Below are 20,850 nucleotides of genomic sequence, written 5' to 3'. Positions count from 1 at the left end.
AAAAGGTCAAAAAGCAATCATGGAAACTACAGACCTGCGAGTCTACCATCGGATGTTGGGAAAATATTTGAGGGGTTTGTCAGGAATGCTGTCCTGGAGTATCTCGCTGTACATACTGTTATAACACAGCATTAGCATGGGTTTATGAGGGATCGGTCCCGTCAGACTAAACTGATTAGCTTCTATGAGGAGGTAGTTTCAGGGAGCAAAATGAGAGGTCGGGAAGGTATTTTTTTCCTGCTTTGGGCCAATTGACATCAGGGTTGCTGGGTTTTTGCCTTCTTCTTCTTCTCTTTTGAGTGAATTCTTTGATGTCCGATAAGAGCTGATTGCTGGGTGAAACATTTCCCACATTCTAAGCACGAGAATGGCTTCTCCCCTGTGTGAATTCTCTGATGTCTAACAAGAGCTTGTTTATCGCTTAAACTTTTCCCACATTCTGAACATGAAAACGGCTTCTCCCCCGTGTGACTTCTCTGATGTCTTGCAACATCCGATTTTTGGCAAAAATATTTCCCACATTCTGAACATGAATATGGCTTCTCCCCTGTGTGACTTCTCTGATGTCTCACAACGTCAGATTTTTGATAAAAATACTTGCCACATTCTGAACATGAAAATGGCTTCATGCCCGTGTGAACTCTCTGATGAAGAACAAGATTTGATTTGTGAGAAAAACATCTACCACATTCGGAACACAAAAATGGCTTCACGCCCGAGTGAACTCTCTGATGTAGAAGAAGGTTGGATTTGTGGGAAAAACATTTCCCACATTCGGAACACGAAAATGGTTTCTCCCCTGTGAGAATTATTTGTTCTTCAACAACTAATATGTGAATTAAATTTTTCTCCTCGGTCTGTGATGAAGCAGAAGATGGGACATGTAATACAGGATCAGATGAGAGGTTATTGCCGTCAAGGACTGAGGATACATTGTTCTTTCTCTTGTGCTCTTCATGTGCATCTCCTGTGACTTTACAATCTTCTGTTTTAAACTCTGAAGACGTGATGCATCTCTCTGAACTCCTGGTCCAGTCATCTGCCAAGAACAAAATTACTATTAGTATAACGATAATGATATTTTATAGATGTTTTTCCTAGGTTCCTTAATATCTTCCAATCCTTCCCGACCTGAACTTGTTTTTCACAAACATCTGTGCAGCCAATCCCTGACTAGTCATCCGCCCCCTTAAGGCTTCATCAGGGGTAGGCAGTACATACGCAGTATTGCATATGTCTAAGTAATGGATCAGTCTAAATGACAGCCTTGGAGCAGTAACATTGTTCTGCAATGATGCCCCCAGATGGCAGTGTGCCAGAATTTAGATGGCACCACTATATTTGCTAGTAATATTTTAGAGGTTAACATAAGGTGTTATCCATTCTTTCTGTTCATTAGGTCATTGGTCAATGCAAAAAATTCCGATATAGGCCTTTAAAAGAAAAAAACATATAGTATAGTAATTCATCCTTTGTCCAACACTAATTTTCTAAGCACTGATCATGCTTAGAAACCTCTAGTGCTATGAGATGCTGTGTGCTGACAATGTGCTTATATTATCAGGGTCCAGGGTTTATATACACTTTCATTTAGCTTTTGAACATTCTACTAGTATCTTACACATAGAAAGAGAGATGAGACAGATCAGAGTCATAAGGTGGATATAAAACACAATGACATTTTCAACTCTGCTCCCTCACCTAATCAATAAAACACACAGCCAGGTCTGCTGTGCCTAGGACAAAGACCGGATCTTCTAGCTTGTAGAGTAAATCTCTGCATGCTACTGCTTCCCGGCAGGAAGTGCCTGTGCCTGAGCTGGTCTTTTGAATATTGTTTGTTACTTTCCAGCAAAAATCAATCTGATTTATTCAGATTTTATATGAATAAATGTTTTTGCTAAACATTTTGAATTAAAATAATGCTTGTTACTCTTCATGAAAAGTATTGCATCGGTATCAAGTATCACAATGCTTTTCTAGTTATTGCACTCAAAATTCTGGTATTCCATACAGATAATGAAAGGACGTGTGGATTTAGTCCTGTCTATTACCTGCTGATGTGAGGGGCTGGTGGTCCTCCATCATGACGTCCTTGTACACATCTTTGTGTCCTTCTAAATACTCCCACTCCTCCATGGAGAAATAGACAGCCACATCCTGACACCTTATAGGAACCTGACACACACAATGATCCCGTCATCACCCAGATCCCTTCATAGCGTTACTGTATAATGTCCCAGCATTCCCAGCAGTGTCACCTCTCCAATCAGCAGCTCCATCATCTTGTGGGTGACTTCTAGGATCTTCTGCTCATTGATGTCATCATGTATCAGGGGGTGAGGTGGAGGAGCCGGGATTGGGCTCAGGGTTCTCCCCCGTCCTTCATACACAGGGGCCTGACAGCGCCCACTAGAGGTCTTCTTCACTACTGTGTAATCCTGGTTAAGGAGAGACACATTGATAAATCTCCCTCCATACATTTCCAGAATCTCTCACCTCTCCAGTCCTATCATCTGTTATTCCCATAGATAATGATGTCATGTGACCTCATCACAATCTCTCACCTCTCCAGTAATATAGAAGAGAATCTCTAGGGTGAGCTGGAAGATTCTCTCCATCTTATCTCTTTCTTTATCCATCCTTGAGGGACCAGTCAGTAAAATGATGCTGTAGAGAAGAGATGAGCAGAGGATCCTGTAATGTAGAAACCTGAATGGAAGAAGAAGATAAATCATGGTCATGGAGTGTTATCCCTTGAGATGCCCTGGTGAGATGTGACCGCTGCATCCAAGAGGTTAATTGGCAACTGTGGTTCTGATAAATTCTTGCGTTGGGGGAGGGATTTCAATGAAAAGCCCAAAGACAAGGGGACATTATAGGTGTGTGGGGGTTGCAATAGAAAAAGGTGTGTTGTAATATTCCATTTTCAAGACATTTTAAAGAGACCTACGAAAATCTGTGGGGCATACTATTTCTTTTCCAATGCCCATGGTAAGAGGGTTACCCGTCCCTGGGAAAGAATTAAAAAATGTTAGGTGCAGCCGGTCACCAGATACAAAACTGTCTGGGAACACTGCACTATAGCCTGCAATACAAAAGTTGTTTCTCACGACGTGAGAAAACGTCCCAAAGCTGTAATGGTAATGAGGGGGTTAATGACATCATATCCCCAGCAACCCCTCACCTCCTCCTCCACAGGTAGGACAGGTCCTGCACAGCCTCCTCCACATACAGGACCTGTGATGATGTCATAGTCATGTGACCAGCCCCGGGTGTGGGAGGAGTCATGGGGGGTCACATGTCCAGGTCTGACAGGATTCTCTGCTCAGAGGGTTCAGCGTTACCTCAGGATGTACAGAGAGTCTGCAGCAGAGCTGTGTTTGTATAATGTGTGTATAGCGGAGCTGTGTGTGTGTATAATGTGTGTATAGCGGAGCTGTGTGTGTGTGTGTGTATAATGTGTGTATAGCGGAGCTGTGTGTGTGTATAATGTGTGTATAGCGGAGATGTGTGTGTGTATAATGTGTGTATAGCAGTGCTGTGTGTGTGTATAATGTGTGTATAGCAGTGCTGTGTGTGTATAATGTGTGTATAGCAGGGCTGTGTGTGTATAATGTGTGTATAGCAGTGCTGTGTGTGTATAATGTGTGTATAGCAGAGCTGTGTGTGTGTATAATGTGTGTATAGCGGAGCTGTGTGTGTATAATGTGTGTATAGCAGAGCTGTGTGTGTGTATAATGTGTGTATAGCGGAGCTGTGTGTGTGTATAATGTGTGTATAGCAGAGCTGTGTGTGTGTATAATGTGTGTATAGCGGAGCTGTGTGTGTGTATAATGTGTGTATAGCAGAGCTGTGTGTGTGTATAATGTGTGTATAGCAGAGCTGTGTGTGTGTGTATAATGTGTGTATAATGTGTGTATAGCGGAGCTGTGTGTGTGTATAATGTGTGTATAGCGGAGCTGTGTGTGTGTATAATGTGTGTATAGCAGAGCTGTGTGTGTGTATAATGTGTGTATAGCGGAGCTGTGTGTGTGTATAATGTGTGTATAGCGGAGCTGTGTGTGTATAATGTGTGTATAGCGGAGCTGTGTGTGTATAATGTGTGTATAGCGGAGCTGTGTGTGTGTATAATGTGTGTATAGCGGAGCTGTGTGTGTGTATAATGTGTGTATAGCGGAGCTGTGTGTGTGTATAATGTGTGTATAGCGGAGCTGTGTGTGTGTATAATGTGTGTATAGCGGTGCTGTGTGTGTGTATAATGTGTGTATAGTGGAGCTGTGTGTGTATAATGTGTGTATAGCGGAGCTGTGTGTGTATAATTGTCACGGATGCCCCTGCGACCCATGTCGTGGGCGCACCCATGTACCTCCGTGTGCCCACTGCCTTACTCGCCTCGCCGAGTTCCAGGGGCTTCTACCATGGTTGGGGGTCTATAAAATTTAAAGGGCCAGCGTGCCGACCATTGGCGCTGGCCAACCGCCTTAACTGATGAATTCCCATCCACCCCCTTCCTGTGTCCCCTGCCTTATCTTTGTGCCTCATAGCCTTAGAGAAAGCTTGTCTGATGCCCTGTGCGATTATCCTGATTCTGTTCCTGACCTCGCTTCTGTGCTACCTGTCCTGACCTTCCGACTCTGATCCTGTGCTACCTGTCTCGACCTCCGGCCTGTCCTTGACTACGACTTTGCCTTACGATTCTGTACTCCGTCCTAGCTGCCACCGTGGACAAAGCCGCGCCTGTGGAACGACCTGGTGGTACCACGTTGCAACAAGTCCAACCTGCTTTGCGACGGGCTCTGGTGAAAACCGGGTGCCACTTAGACTCCTGTCCCAGGTGACGGCTTACCTCCGCGGCGGTCCAGAGGATCCACTACCACTGAACCTGACAATAATGTGTGTCTAGCGGAGCTGTGTATACACTATATAATATTTGCATAGTGGTTACAACACATTGAGACTAAAATATCGTAAATTTTTCAACTTGCCATGTGTCAGCCATTGTCCATTGAGTTTTGGAAATTATCTGTGGAGCCATCATATAATTCCATAGTTTCCACTGTTTTGGTATCTTAGTGTCTCAGTGTATATGACATGGCACCTGATAATCATTGCAGCAAAATCTGTCCAGAAAAAGACCCTCAGTCACTTCTGCACCATCCACCAATTCCCACACAGGTAACACTGACAAAAGGTGAAGAACTTAAATTTTATCTGAATTTTGTTTTTATACCTATGAAAGTCTTCAAGGGTTAACAAGCTATGAGATCACCATTTACACAGTGCCAGCGGTGGATGAAAGCTAACATATCCCGAGTCTGATGGAGATTGTCACACACTGGTCATTATTACATTTATCTACAGTTAATTTTCTGGTTAGCTGGTGAGGATTTGGACAGTTCTCCCATGCCACTTTTATTCTTCCTTCCCCTTTAAGGCTGGTGTTCCCTTGGTTATATTATTATTTGTTGTACTAGTTGCTATAGCTATCCTTCAATGCCTCCTACTGCACAAATGTACAGTCATGGTCAAAAGTTTTGAGAATGATACAAATGTTAATTTTTACAAATTCTACAGCATCAGGTGTTATAATGGCAATTTGCATATACTCCAGAATGTTATAAAGAGGGATCAGCTTAACAGCAATTAATTGCCAAGTCAATATTTGCCTAGAAAATGAACTTTTCGCCCCAAAACACATATCAACTTCTTTGCAGGTGCCTTAAAAGGAGCAGCTAACATTGTTTCAGTGATTGCTCCAGTAACACAGGTGTGGGTGTGAGTGTTGAGTGGTGATCAATCTGTCATGATTAAGCAAGAATCACACCACTGGACACTTTAAAAGGAGGCTGGTGCTTGGCATCATTGTTTCTCTTCTGTTAACCATGGTTATCTCTAAAGAAACACGTGCAGTCATCATTGTGCACTGCACAAAACTGGCCTAACAGGGAAGAGTATCGCAGCTAGAAAGATTGCACCTAAGTCACCAATCTATCGCATCATCAAGGAGAGAGGTTCCATTGTTGCCAGAAAGGCTCCAGGGGCCCAAGAAGGAGCAGCAAGCGCCAGGAGCGTCTCTTACAAGTGTTTCAGCTTGGGGATGGGGCTCCCAGTAGTGCAGAGCTTGCTCAGGAATGACAGCAGGCAGGTGTGAGGCATCTGTATGCACTGTGACACTGCGGAGACTCCTGGAACAAGGCCTGGTGTCCAGGAGGGCAGCATAGAAGCCGCTTCTCTCCAGAAACCATCAGGGACAGACTGATATTCTGCAAAAGGTACAGGGAGTGGACTGCTGAGGACTGGGATTAAGTCATTGGGGCAGATTTACTTACCCGGCCCATTCGCGATCCAGCGGCGCGTTCTCTGCACAGGATTCGGGTCCGGACGGGATTTATGAAGGTAGTTCCTCCGCCGTCCACCAGGTGGCGCTGCTGCGCTGAAAAGCATCTGAACGCGCCGGAATACACCAGCTCGGACCAAGTGAAGGTAAGCGCTTCCCAAGCGACACTTTTTCGGTTTTTAAATGTGGCGGTTTTTCCAAATACATCGGGTTTTCGTTCGGCCACACCTCCCGATTTCCGTCGCGCGCATGCCGGTGCCGATGCGCCACAATCCGATCGCGTGCGCCACAATCCCGGGGCAATTCAGGTACAATCGGCGCAAATTGGAAATATTCGGGTAACACGTCGGGAAAACGCGAATCGGGCCCTTAGTAAATGACCCCCATTTTCTCTGATGAATCCCCTTTCCGATTGTTTGGAACATCTGGAAAACAGCTTGTTCGGAGAAGACAAGGTGAGTGATACCACCAGTTTTGTCTCATGCCAACTGTAAGGGTGCGGTCACACATCGCGTTTACTGCATGCGTTTAAAAACGCATTGCTACAGCTGAAGGGAGATTTGCCTAATTAAACAGCTGTTAACGCTTGCGTTTACAAAACGCAAGTGTTAACGCATTGTTAACACATGCGGTTGTTAACTCATGCGTTAACATAGTGGTTAAAGCATGCGTTTTGTAAACGCAGGTGTTAACAGCTGTTTAATTAGGCAAATCTCCCTTCAGTTGTAGCAATGCGTTTTTAAACGCATGCAGTAAACGGGACGTGTGACCGCACCCTCAAGCATCCTGCAACCATTCATGTGTGGGGTTGCTTCTCAGCCAAGGGAATCGGCTCTCTCACAGTCTTGCTTAAAAACACCTCCATGAATAAAGAATGGGACCAGAATGTCCTCCAAGAGCAACTTCTCCCAACCCTGCAGGAGCAGTTTGATGATGAGCAATGCCTTTTCCAGCATGATGGAGCACCTGCCATAAAGCAAAGGGAAGAACTAAATGGCTCAGGGAACAAAACAGAGAGAATTTGGGTCCATAGCCTGGAAACTCCCCAGAACTTATCCCATTGAGAACTTGTGGTCAATATTCAAGAGACGGGGGACAAACAAAAACCAACAAATTGTGACACAATGCAGCATTGACTTTGGAAAAAATGGACGGCTATCAGTCAGGATTTGGTCCAGAAGTTGATTGAGAGCTGCCAGGGAGAATTGCAGAGGTCCTGAAGAAGAAGGGACAACACTGCAAATACTGACTGGCTGCAGTAACTCATTCTGTCAATAAAAGCTTTTGTTACTCATAATATGATTGCACTTGTATTTCTGTATATAATAAATCTTCTGACAAACACACATGAAAACCAGAGGGCAACAGATCATGTGAAAATATAATATTTGTGTCATTCTCAAAACTTATGGCCATGACTGTAGCATTAACATCTGCAGTATATTATGCCCACTGCCGAAGAGTTAAGATGTGATAGTCATGTTATGTTGCAACATTTGTTTTCTTTCCTCCAGAATTCCAGGTGGTAATTAGTTGGTTAAGGAGCATGTAATGAGCTCTGCAAGAATCTATAAATAGGGGCTCATTCCAAGATCTGGGTCTGTCTGCATTCCAGATTGCTGCCTAAGCAGCAGAGCCAATCTGGCTCTTATTACCAGCCTGCTGACCACCTCCGCAATTCCTACTCCAGTGGGATCCCATATCTATATTGCGGAGTCCCGTTCTTCTTACTTCTGCCTGACAGACATGGATGAGGCCTGTTCCTGTGGACTAAGGCACCATAACACATTAGTTGCAGACCACTCCGGTCCCTGGGTCTTTTTGCATTGTTCCTTGAGATTTTTTCAGAGTGATACAAGTGCTTCTCAATACAATCAGAAAGAAATAAATTTTTTTCAGTAATTCAATTTAAAAAAGTGAATCTCATATATGACATGCAGAGGGAAATTATTCAAGTTTTTATTTATATTGCTGGGTCTTCCGATCTTAGGTCATTATTTCTTTTTCCTTGAGACTTTTTGAGATTGCTGCCCAATTGCCTATCGCCAGCCTTCTGACCACCTCCTCAATTTTTACTCCAGCGGGATCCCACATCTATATTGCGGCCTCAGGAGCAGGAAGAAGCAATTACCGAGAGTAGTGGTTCAGGATGACTGACTTCAAGAGAGAGACGTGGAAGGAGTTTGGGATTCGCATGGAGGGAGGAAGAAGAAGTTTGTATGCCACAGGGTTTATGCACTTCACCACCTCTAAAGGCCCCACCTCTAGCTGGGGATTTTCAGCCAAACGTATCTGGACGAAAGCCACATCTTGTCACCAGGAGAGAAGACTGGAGGAGTTTCTTATCGGCTTGGGTTTTGGTGCAGGCAGACGCCCGAAGTAGAGACTGACAAGTCTGTTCCCAGATAGACCTGAGTTCCTGCACCAACTCTTCCACCGCAGGAACGTCCGAGGGAACAGACAGAGGAACAGCAGCAGACTCCGAGTCCAGGGAATTATAGGAGAACTCTGCCCACATCAACAAAGTGGACCAGTCGTCCTGACAGGCATAGACAAAATGACGAAGGTTTGGTTAACACCATTGGACTGTGGATGGTACGCAGAAGAGAAGTCCAATTTCACCTGCAGCTGATTACATAGGGATCGGCAGAAGCGGGAGACAAACTGGACCCCTAGGTCCAAAACAAAGTCCATGTGAAGAACTGGCTTGCAAGGGGAGGAGCAGACGGCAGACCTGGCAGCGGGACAATGGGACAACCAAGAAGTTTGGCACCCTTCTTGGTGAGTGCCACAATAGGAGACACCAGAGAGGAGAAGTCCGGAATGAACTGCCGGTAGTAATTTGCGAAGCCCAGAAACCGCTGTGTTGCACAGCTTGGCAGGATCCATCAGGAGACCTCTGTCGGAGATGATATAGCCGAGGAAAGGAAGACTCCGCTGATGAAACTTTTCTAGTTTGGCATAAAGGTGATTAGTCCTTAGTTGACTGAGGACTTGAGACTGGTGACTATGGACTTCGAGATCTGGAGAAAACACCAGAATGTCGTCAAGATAGACCACTACACAGGTATATAGTAGGTCCCTGTCGTTGACGATTTCCTGGAAAACCGGAGGCATTGCAAAGTCCGAACGGCATCACCAAATACTCAAAGTCGCGAGTGTTAAATGTGGTCTTCACCCTTGCAAATGCAGATAAGGTTGTAGGCCCCACGAAGGTCCAGTTTGGAGAAGATCTTGGCTCCAAGCAAGGCGGTCAAACAGCTCCGTGATCAAAGGTAGTGGTTAACGATTCTTAACGGTGACTTTGTTAAGACCGCGGTAGTCAATGCATGGACGGAGTGACCCATCCTTTTTGGTAACGAAGAAGAAGCCTGCACCAGTCAGGGAAGAGGATTTACCCCTCTGCAGGTTTTCCTTAATGTAGACCGACATAGCAGCGGTTTCAGGTACAGAGAGAGGGTACACCCGGCCCCGGGGAGGAGATGCACCTGGTAGGATATCAACAGGGCAGTCATAAGGGCGGTGAGGCGGCAAAGTCTCGGCTAGCTTCTTAGAAAAACCATCCACAAAGTCCAGATCGCAAGTTGGGAGACCCTCCAGAGGCTTGGGAACCACAGAAGAGACCATGACGGGTACTGGATGAGGAACCACCATGTAACTAGACTGGCAATTTGGTCCCCAATGAAGAATCTCCCCCGTCTTCCAACTAAGCACAGGAGCATGGAGCTGCAAGCATGGAAGACCCAGCAGGAGGGGAGAGGTGGAGTGAGGCAGTGCATGGGACAGTTTCTCCTTATGTAGGGCTCCAACATGCAGGCAAAATGGCTGTGTGCAGTACCGGACTGGATCAAAGAGAATCTGTCCACTGACTGGGGAGATGACCAGGGGTTTCTTGAGGCAGACCACTGGGATGTGATACTGAGAGACCAGGGCAGCATCCACAAAGTTTCCTGCAGACCCGGAGTCCAAGAAGACACACACTTGAAACTGGCTACCTGTGCTAACACTGAGGAGCACAGGAATGACCAGTTGTGGAGAAGCTTTGCATACACCTAGGGACACTTCTCCCAAGAACCCTAGATGCTAGTGTTTCCCGAACGTTGGGGAAGGACAGGACACGACCAATGAAGTGTTCCGGACTGGCACAATACAGGCAGAGGTTCCCAAGATGTCTTCTGGAACGGTCCTGGGGGGAGAGTCTGGCTCTGTCCACCTGCATAGGCTCCTCTGCAGATGGTACGACTGGAGGCTGGATTGGCCTTTGGAAAGCAGGAGCCAGGCAAGGTAGACGTTGTGGACAGACTTGGGGTTGCTCATGACGTAACTCCTCGGTATGCTCCATAAACCACACGTCAATTTGAGAGGCTAAGGTGATGAGACCACTCAGGGTAGATGGCAGGTCACGAGCGGCCAATGCGTCCTTAACTTGAAAAGAAAGGCCATTTCTGAAGGCTGCGGACAGGACTGCGGCAAGGAACTGGACAGCATATTCTCCCTTGGGAGAGTTTTACTGGAGCAGATTCAGCAGCACAGTCTCAGCAGAGAAGGACCATGCAGGGTTTTTGCACACGGACCGCTGGACCACATGGTGGTAAGATCGGACCGAGTAGGTAGCAGAACCTCGGCGGGATCCATGCCCAGATCTTACTGTCAGGATCGGAGTTAGTGGATCCTCTGAACCAAAACGGATGATAACACAAGCCAACACCTGGGACCGGAGTCTAAGTGGCACCTGGTCTTCACCAGAGCCCGCCACAGGATGGTCTTGCTGTGGCGTGGTACCCCCAGGTCGTTCCACAGGCGTGACTTGTCCGCGTTGGCAGCCAAGGTTGAGATACAGTAACAGGCACAAGGCACAAAGATCCGACAGGGAATAATGGGAGAGGCAGGTCTAGATTTCCGGGAAATGGCCACGCACGGACCCCGGGCGGGAATCAGGAGCGGGTAGAGATGAGCAGCGCGGCTACTGGGGCGTGGAGTAGCCAGACATGAGGCTACACGTCACAGCTATTCCATGCCCCAGTAGCCTTTTTTCTCCTCCTACCCTGCCATCTCCTCGTAGCTGCGCACCCTCGTCTGAGAAGCCGGAGTTCTGCAAATGCCCAGCTTCTGAGCAGTGGCCGCGCAGCTGTGCAGAACGCCGGTTTCTCGGACGAGGGTTTGCAGCTACGAGGAGCTGTGCGCTGAAGACGTCAGGGTAGGAGGAGAAAAGAGGCTACCGGGCGTGGAGCAGCCGGGCTGTGTAGCCTCAACTCTGGCTACTTCATGCCCCAGTAGCTGCTTTAGAAAATATACATATTAGGGTATTAAAGATTTTTAAAAGATAGCGGGGACGTGAGAATTAGCTGTAAAAAGGGCTATCCTCATGTCCCATACATCCACCTACCACCCGTTCTACCTTTATAGGTAGAATCGTGGTGGTAGGTTCCCTTTAATGAGCAACATTAATTCCATGGTGATGTACAATCAGTAGGGGTTCACATACATTACATTAAGACAAAGCAGGTGCAAGTAAAAAATACAGAGATCAGGAGACAAGTAGGAGGACCCTGCCCATGAGGGCTCACAATCTATATGGGGGGGGGAGGGAACGGGGTTGATAAGAGGCATGAGGTGAGGGAGCAGAGCAGTTAATCTGTGTTGTAAGCGAACCTGGACATACTTACCACTAGAGTAAGCAGGAAGGAACACTAAAGAATTGTGACAGTCATATTTATTAAAACTACAGTTGTGTCTTGTAGCCTTGGATGTCTTGTGTCTTTATATATGGTTTTCCTTTATATTTAGGCTTGATGTAACATACAGTAGCCCATCCCTTTAAATCAATATAGATTGTGTATGTCACCAGTGCGTGCATGGCTATTACTTAACTCTTCATGGTCTAATACAAGTGAATGTTGTAGATACATAATATTTGACACACGCAGACACAAAGATCTGCACTGTACTGTTCTGCAAGTCAATGTAAACTGTGTCTTAGACGCAGATGCTATTGATTTTCTCCCAGTCAATGGACCCGCCAGCACTTGACAGTGCTGTGCTCTAGATGTGAAGAGTTTCCGTACAGGAGAGGGGACAAGAAGATTTGTGAATAGGGGAAGAGTATTTCTCTGTGGGAATACACAAGTACAAGTCAAATACAAAAATATCACTTTCTTTATTGATACAAATTTAATAGTTTTTTAGAATGTAGGAACATGTATATCAGTGTGGATTTGTACTGTGTTGGCCATGGAGAGCAGAAGAAGAGTGAGAAATCAGGCCAATACCTTTTTGAGGCTGAGTATATTTGATGGTGAGCTTTCGAGAATACAAGTTCTCTTCGTCAGACATGACGGAAACATTTATCTTACAGATAAATTAATATATATGACTACATATACAGGTGGTGGACAACTAGTGAGGGTGTACAACTAGTCAGAGGCCCCTCGAGCACAGTAGTCAAGTATTACAGTCAGAGGACAACAGACAGAAGAAAAGCGGAGGCCCCAGCGAGATGTCAATTAACAAAATAGCTGTTCCATTGATGTAAAAGAAGATGTGGTTTGTGGGTGAAATATTTCCCACATTCATTTTGTATTTATGTGAGTGTATGAGTAAAGGACGATGTTCGGGACCACAAGTGACTGAACAAGTGTGGTACTAAATATTTCCCAAATCATGGGCATGAAAATTGGGTTTATATTGTGTGTCTTTTCAGATGCTTTACAAGACCCGATTTGGTGCTGAAACGTTTTCCACATTCTGAGCATGAAAACGGTTCTTCTCTGTGTGACGTCTCTGATGTATAACAAACCGTGATTTCTGGTTGAAACATTTTCCACATTCTGGGCATGAAAATAGATTCACCCCTGTGTGAATTCGCTGATGTCTAACAAGATCTGATCTGTAGGCATAACTTTTTCCACACTCTGAACATGAAAATGGCTTCTCCCCTTTGTGAGTTCTCAGATGTCGAACAAGAGTTTGTTTGTCTCGATAACCTTTCCCGCATTCTGAGCAGGAGAATGGCTTCTCCCCTGTGTGGCTTCTCTGATGCTGAATAAGAGTTGACTTACTGCTAAAATATTTCCCGCACTCTGAGCAGTAAAATGGCTTCTCCCCTGTGTGAACTCTATGATGTGAAACAAGATGGGCTTTCACGTAAAAACCTTTCCCACATTCTGAACAAGTAAATGTAAATGTCCCTGAGTGACTTAGCTGATGTCTAACAAGAGCTGATTTTTCGCTGTATTTTTTCTCACATTCTGAACATGAAAATAGCTTTTCTCCTGTGTGACTTCTTTGATGTCTAACAAAATCGGATTTTTGGTTGTAACTTTTCCCGCATTCTGAACATTGAAATGGCTTCTCACCAGTGTGAATTCTCAGATGTGCGATAAGTTTCGATTTAAACCCATAACATTTCCCACATTCAGGACATGAAAATGGCTTCTCCCCTGTGTGAATTCTCTGATGTTTAACAAGATCACGTTTTTGGCCAAAACATTTTCCACATTCTGAACAAGGAAATGACTTCTCCCCTGTGTGACTTCTTTGTTGTTCAATATCTCTTTCATGAATTACATTTTGTTTTAGTGTTGATGCAGCAGATGGGACCTGTAATACAGGATCAGATGATAGATCATTGCTGTAAAGAGCGGAGGAGACTCTTTCCATTCTGTCTTGCTCTTCATGTGTATCTTGTGTAACCTCACAACCGTCTTCTCTAAAATCTGAAGATATGACCCGTCCCTCTGAGCTACTGGTGCAGTCACCTGCCAAGAATAAAAATAACATTGGTCGGATGTAATGTTAACAGCACACCACGGTACACGAGGATTAATACATCCCCCCTTAGTGTTGAGGTAATACACAAAGAATGAACTATAGTATATTTAATAACTCAAAGGCCTCTGATGCAACAGTTTTCCTAGTCAAAAACTGTAATTTATGCACAATTATAATGCTGCAGGAGGTCCTGTCTTTGATAAACCCACACTTTGCAGTCAGAAAATGTATGAGGATTTCATGGGTGAGGGTCCTTCTCAGTATTAAATTTAGTGGGCTGTTTGGCTGGCCATGGGCCCCCTGGAAGGCTTTGGCCCCGGGGTACGGCTCAAATCACCTTTATTATAATCCACTACTAGGGCGTCTACCGCTCCTAATTTTGATATGTCCCTAGTTTTTACCACAACATCAAATTACTTTAAATTCAAGAAGTGAAAATGGTATTCATTCTTCCTATGAGATCTATAGGAGGCTAATACTCAGCTAACATGTAAGTCAGTCTCCTCCTCCGAGGTCCTGGTGAGAAGTATTCCTGACCTCATAGCACCCACCTTCCAGCTTTTCTTAGTCTAAGGGGCTCATTTACTAAGGGTCCGCGGACCGCGATTCCGTCAGATTTCCCAAATATTTCCTTTTTGGCGCATGCGATCGGATTGTGGCACATCGGCGGCGGGTCGTCAGACAACCCAAAGGATTCGGACACTACACGGAATTTAAAAACGAAATTGTGTCAGAAGATCAGCACTCACATGCACCGGGAAGAAGAAGGTGAACTCCGGCGGATCTCAGCGCGGAGGCAACACATGTAGGAAATTGGACGCACGACCTTAATGAATCGCGGCAGGCCCGAATCCTCGTCGGACAACGCACTGCGGGATCTGCCCCAATGTCTCCATGTTCTGTATTGTGTTCTCACTCGTCTCTGCTTTATCTAGTGGTTACTACTCACCTGGGCAGTTACCTGTAGGAATCTCCTCCTTACATCGCTCATCGCCCCTCACATATGTCTCTGGGGCAGGAATATTCTTCACATCTTCATCCTGATACACAAACTGAGGAACAAATATTGTAAGAAGTCACCAGACGATGGAGAAGTTACAGAGGAGGATTCAGATGATAAGAAAAGATGAGTAATTATCATGATGACCAAATATGATCAGGAGGAGTTATCGATAGTTGTAGGTCTGCACCATAAACCCAACATGTTGTTTCCTTATTGCAACCAGAAAATGAGAGAAACTCCAGACACCATCTAATGCCCACAGTCACCTGTTATATGCCACCTCCTGCTTTCTTAACAGGATTGTCCTAAAAACATAATGCAGGGGTGGGATTGGGACTTGAGTTATACACTGACCTTGGTTCTTGTAGTGGTTTTAGGTACTGGTGGGTTCTGGTGCTGTATCTATGTACTGAGGTGGGTTCTGGTGCTGTATTTTCTCTACTGATCTTTGAGGTCTGTGACTCATTGGTGTGTCATTGGATGCTGCATATGGGCCAAAGACAGATAAATATACTACTCAGGTAAGAATAGGGTCCAGGGTCTGAGTTTTGCAGGTCAGGCAGGAGGCTCATACACTGGGCCATTGAAATGCCTTGACCTGGCCCAGATTTAAATCGCTTTAAACCTACATCGCACATAAAGCATCTCTCTGAATAAATAAAGGAGCTGAAGCGCCTGCACTTTACATTCATCTCCAGCAAAGAGAAGATGAGATACAGCACTTTCTACTCTCCATCAGTTCCATAGAAAAGAACGATTCATACCTGATGATCCTGTGGGACATATTTCTCCTCTGAACAATCCTGTGGTAGAAGAAGAGGACTGGGACATCTCTCCGGTGATGTTCTCTTACTGGATCTACCTGTAGGAAACATCCAGAGACTGAATTCCTTCTTTCCATACAGATAATGAAAGGACGTGTGGATTTAGTCCTGTCTATTACCTGCTGATGTGAGGGGCTGGTGGTCCTCCATCATGACGTCCTTGTACACATCTTTGTGTCCTTCTAAATACTCCCACTCCTCCATGGAGAAATAGACAGCCACATCCTGACACCTTATAGGAACCTGACACACACAATGATCCCGTCATCACCCAGATCCCTTCATAGCGTTACTGTATAATGTCCCAGCATTCCCAGCAGTGTCACCTCTCCAGTCAGCAGCTCCATCATCTTGTGGGTGACTTCTAGGATCTTCTGCTCATTGATGTCATCATGTATCAGGGGGTGAGGTGGAGGAGTCGGGATTGGGCTCAGGGTTCTCCCCCGTCCTTCATACACAGGGGCCTGACAGCGCCCACTAGAGGTCTTCTTCACTACTGTGTAATCCTGGTTATGGAGAGACACATTGATAAATCTCCCTCCATACATTTCCAGAATCTCTCACCTCTCCAGTCCTATCATCTGTTATTCCCATAGATAATGATGTCATGTGACCTCATCACAATCTCTCACCTCTCCAGTAATATAGAAGAGAATCTCTAGGGTGAGCTGGAAGATTCTCTCCATCTTGTCCCTTTCTTTATCCATCCTTGAGCGTCCAGTAAGTAAAATAATGATCCAGTGAAGAGATCAGCAGAGAATGGAACCTGCAAGGAAAGAAAACAAATCTCATTAGTGACGATATTGATCATGTACCATTATCCCCTCTGATGCCATGGTGAGAAGTGTCCACTGCATCTAGTGAGGGAACAAATCTGCCAGGAGGAAAATAACAGGAGCCATTCAGTCACTATATGATACAGAGTCTGTGGCAAAAACCGCCTAATGTTCTGTTTTTAGATATGTTATTAATTTACAAAAATATAAAGTGTCAAAATTTCCAAATAAAAATGACAAAAACAAAATAAACATAGCACAGTGTAATATCCTAATCACAGAGCAATGTCTAAGCAAAAAAATGTGTGAAACTTAGAAAATGTACAAATTTTGTCTCAGTGACTACTGACCCTGCTAGGGGAGTTACAGGACCTGTGATGATGTCATAGACATGTGACCAGCCCCGTGTGTGGGAGGAGCCATGGGGGTCACATGACCAGGTCTGACAGGATTCTCTGAGAGGGCGGTCACACGTTTCCTTCTTCAGTTGTAGTTTTTATAACCAAAAGCAGAAGCTTCTCCTCCTCCATTTCCCTCCACTCCAGGACATCAACAACTGCATCAGAGAAAAGCAAACGTGTAATCGCCCCCTCAGGGATCTGTGTTACCTCAGAAACTACACGGAGAGAGGAATCATCAAGTTTCTGAGGTAAAACTGTTCTGGGAACCAATCAGAGCTCAGCTTGAAAATTTAAAAACAGCTGTGGGAAAATGAAAGCTGAGATCTGATTGGTTGAGGTGGGCAACTAGAACAATTCTGCTCTAGGAGACTTATGTGTGTGTATAATGTGTGTATAGCGGAGCTGTGTGTGTGTATTATGTGTGTATAGCAGAGCTGTGTGTGTATAATGTGTGTATAGCGGAGCTGTGTGTGTGTATAATGTGTGTATAGAGGAGCTGTGTGTGTGTATAATGTGTGTATAGCGGAGCTGTGTGTGTGTATAATGTGTGTATAGCGGAGCTGTGTGTGTGTATAATGTGTGTATAGCAGAGCTGTGTGTGTGTATAATGTGTGTATAGCGGAGCTGTGTGTGTGTATAATGTGTGTATAGAGGAGCTGTGTGTGTGTATAATGTGTGTATAGCGGAGCTGTGTGTGTGTATAATGTGTGTATAGCGGAGCTGTGTGTGTGTATTATGTGTGTATAGCAGAGCTGTGTGTGTATAATGTGTGTATAGCGGAGCTGTGTGTGTGTATAATGTGTGTATAGAGGAGCTGTGTGTGTGTATAATGTGTGTATAGCGGAGCTGTGTGTGTGTATAATGTGTGTATAGCGGAGCTGTGTGTGTGTATAATGTGTATAGCAGAGCTGTGTGTGTATAATGTGTGTATAGCGGAGCTGTGTGTGTATAATGTGTGTATAGCGGAGCTCTGTGTGTGTATAATGTGTGTATAGCGGAGCTGTGTGTGTATAATGTGTGTATAGCGGAGCTGTGTGTGTATAATGTGTGTATAGCGGAGCTGTGTGTGTATAATGTGTGTATAGCGGAGCTGTGTGTGTATAATGTGTGTATAGCGGAGCTGTGTGTGTATAATGTGTGTATAGCGGAGCTGTGTGTGTATAATGTGTGTATAGCGGAGCTGTGTGTGTGTATAATGTGTGTATAGCGGAGCTGTGTGTGTATAATGTGTGTATAGCGGAGCTGTGTGTGTGTATAATGTGTGTATAGCAGAGCTGTGTGTGTATAATGTGTGTATAGCGGAGCTGTGTGTATATATAATGTGTGTATAGCGGAGCTGTGTGTATATATAATGTGTGTATAGCGGAGCTGTGTGTGTATAATGTGTGTATAGCGGAGCTGTGTGTGTATAATGTGTGTATAGCGGAGCTGTGTGTGTGTATAATGTGTGTATAGCGGAGCTGTGTGTGTGTATAATGTGTGTATAGCGGAGCTGTGTGTGTATAATGTGTGTATAGCGGAGCTGTGTGTGTGTATAATGTGTGTATAGCGGAGCTGTGTGTGTATAATGTGTGTATAGCGGAGCTGTGTGTATATATAATGTGTGTATAGCGGAGCTGTGTGTATATATAATGTGTGTATAGCGGAGCTGTGTGTGTATAATGTGTGTATAGCGGAGCTGCGTGTGTGTATAATGTGTGTATAGCGGAGCTGCGTGTGTGTATAATGTGTGTATAGCGGAGCTGTGTGTGTGTATAATGTGTGTATAGCGGAGCTGCGTGTGTGTATAATGTGTGTATAGCGGAGCTGCGTGTGTGTATAATGTGTGTATAGCGGAGCTGTGTGTGTATAATGTGTGTATAATGTGTGTATAGCGGAGCTGCGTGTGTGTATAATGTGTGTATAGCGGAGCTGTGTGTGTATAATGTGTGTATAGCGTCTATATGTGTGCGTAGGGGGATGTGTGATTGTAACTTGCATGTGTTTGTACACAATACGTGGGAAGGGGGCCCTATTCGGAAGCTACTGTGGGGCCCTGCCTCTTCTAGTTACGCCCCTCAGACTTATAATTCTTTGAGTGTTAGGAGCAAAATCTGGAGACCAAATCCATTGAAGTTGTTAGAGATTTTTTTCTAGGGCTTAAACCGCCCTTACTTCATGTTGTACGGTGATTTTCCAATTAACCCTTTCATGGTACCGGAAGGAGAGAACAAAAACCAAGACACATCAGTCTCTTAGTGTATGTAGAAATCTTCCTCAGTTTATTAGCCTCAGCTGCATATAGCAAAGACAGAAAAATCAGCATATGTGGGCGTGGCAAGGAGATAAAATACTGCAATGCTATTGGCCATAATGAATTTTACCAGGACATTCTCCAAAAAGGTTAATAGGCCTTGTTCACAGACATGTTTATATTATCAGCTACAGATTTACTGGGGATGACTCCAGAAGCTTCCTCCTAATGAAAACATGATAAGGAGAAGAACATTGTCCGAAGGACAATCATCTATAACAAGTGTCAGGGAGGAACTTTTACAGGCAGGTTACACAAAAATGGCTGACAATGGTCAGCATGACCCCCGACTGATACTTAAAATGGCTTGATTTTCAAAATGGCTTCTGTTTGGTTCTCTTGGTCCAAGATGGCCGCCATAGAGGAATATATCATTAACCCCTTACCGCTCTGCGCCATAGCCGAGTCCTCTTCATACAAGGATGGGGGTTTTTGCATATTGCAAGGGCTATTAACCCTTTCATTGCCGACGGCGGCGCACGGGTGCCGCCATCTTTATGACGATCGCAGAAATATACACAGAATAGTGAGCATCATTGTTCTGACACAACCTCAGGCCCTGATTTTTGGACGTCGGGTCCATTTAATGATCTGATATAGATTTTTCTTAAAATGAGATTATCAGGTACGAGGTGCGGGGAGTCTCTGTAATGGAAGTGACTGGAATACTAGGAGTATTTCTCTGTGAGAAGATCTGTGCTGAATCCACTTATATCACAATCAGATTCTCATAAAAGATTCAAATACAGAAAAATCACATTCTTTATTGAGAAAAAATGGTACCGTTTTTTTTGGAGACGTAAGAGAAACATCTGCAGCACAGATATATATAAATATACACAACTACATACCCTACAGAGTCGTGTATGACTAGTCAGGAGGACTGTACAGGAGTGACCTGCGGAGGCGCCAGCGAGCTGTCAATACGACAAACAAAATGGCCGCTTCTCGTGATGTAGAAGAAGCGATTTGTCAGTCAATCATTTCATACATTCAGAATCTACGGAAGTCTCTTAGAGCAAAACTGTTCTAGTTGCCGAAAGCAGCCAATCAGAGCTCAGCTTTCATTTTCCCACAGATGTTTATAAAATTAAAGCGGAGCTCTGATTGGTTTCCATGGGCAACTAGACCAGTTTTACCTCAGAAACTTGATGATAAATCTCCCCCTATGTCTTTGTGACTCTTTTTTTTAGGAATAAAGGAAGATATTGAGGACTGTAAGTGACAGAACTGGTTTAGTAGAAAACTTTTACCAAGTTATAGGTATGAAAATAGTGTTTCCACTGAGTGAAGTCGAAGAACAATGGATTTCATGCTATGGGGTAGATTTATCTAAAGTCTCTGAGGTAAAACTGATCTAGTTGCCCATGGAAACCAATCAGAACTTGGCTTCCATTTTATAAACAGCTGTGGGGAAATGAAATTTGAGCTCTGATTGGTTGT

At 44.7% G+C, this 20,850-nt stretch overlaps 1 protein-coding gene and 1 long non-coding RNA gene across 2 annotated transcripts; both read right to left on the bottom strand.

The window, feature by feature from the left end:
• Positions 1-14,236, bottom strand: LOC140066001 (uncharacterized). Its single transcript, XM_072113567.1, has 4 exons — positions 13,050-14,236; positions 10,151-10,346; positions 9,739-9,943; positions 1-1,039 (listed from the first exon to the last, which is right to left on the bottom strand). The coding sequence occupies exons 1-4, from the start codon at positions 14,117-14,119 to the stop codon at positions 258-260; spliced, it is 2,253 nt and encodes a 750-aa protein (XP_071969668.1). The 5' UTR covers positions 14,120-14,236; the 3' UTR covers positions 1-257.
• A 792-nt stretch (positions 14,237-15,028) lies between these two features.
• Positions 15,029-17,283, bottom strand: LOC140065438 (uncharacterized). The gene is made up of 3 exons (XR_011847901.1): positions 17,064-17,283; positions 15,878-16,703; positions 15,029-15,162 (listed from the first exon to the last, which is right to left on the bottom strand). It is a non-coding gene; the product is annotated as an uncharacterized lncRNA (long non-coding RNA).
• Between the last annotated feature and the right edge of the window lie 3,567 nt (positions 17,284-20,850).

Source organism: Engystomops pustulosus, chromosome 6 (genome assembly GCF_040894005.1).
Source record: "Engystomops pustulosus chromosome 6, aEngPut4.maternal, whole genome shotgun sequence".
NCBI lineage: Eukaryota > Metazoa > Chordata > Amphibia > Anura > Leptodactylidae > Engystomops > Engystomops pustulosus.
This window is presented reverse-complemented; position numbering and strand designations above follow the sequence as displayed.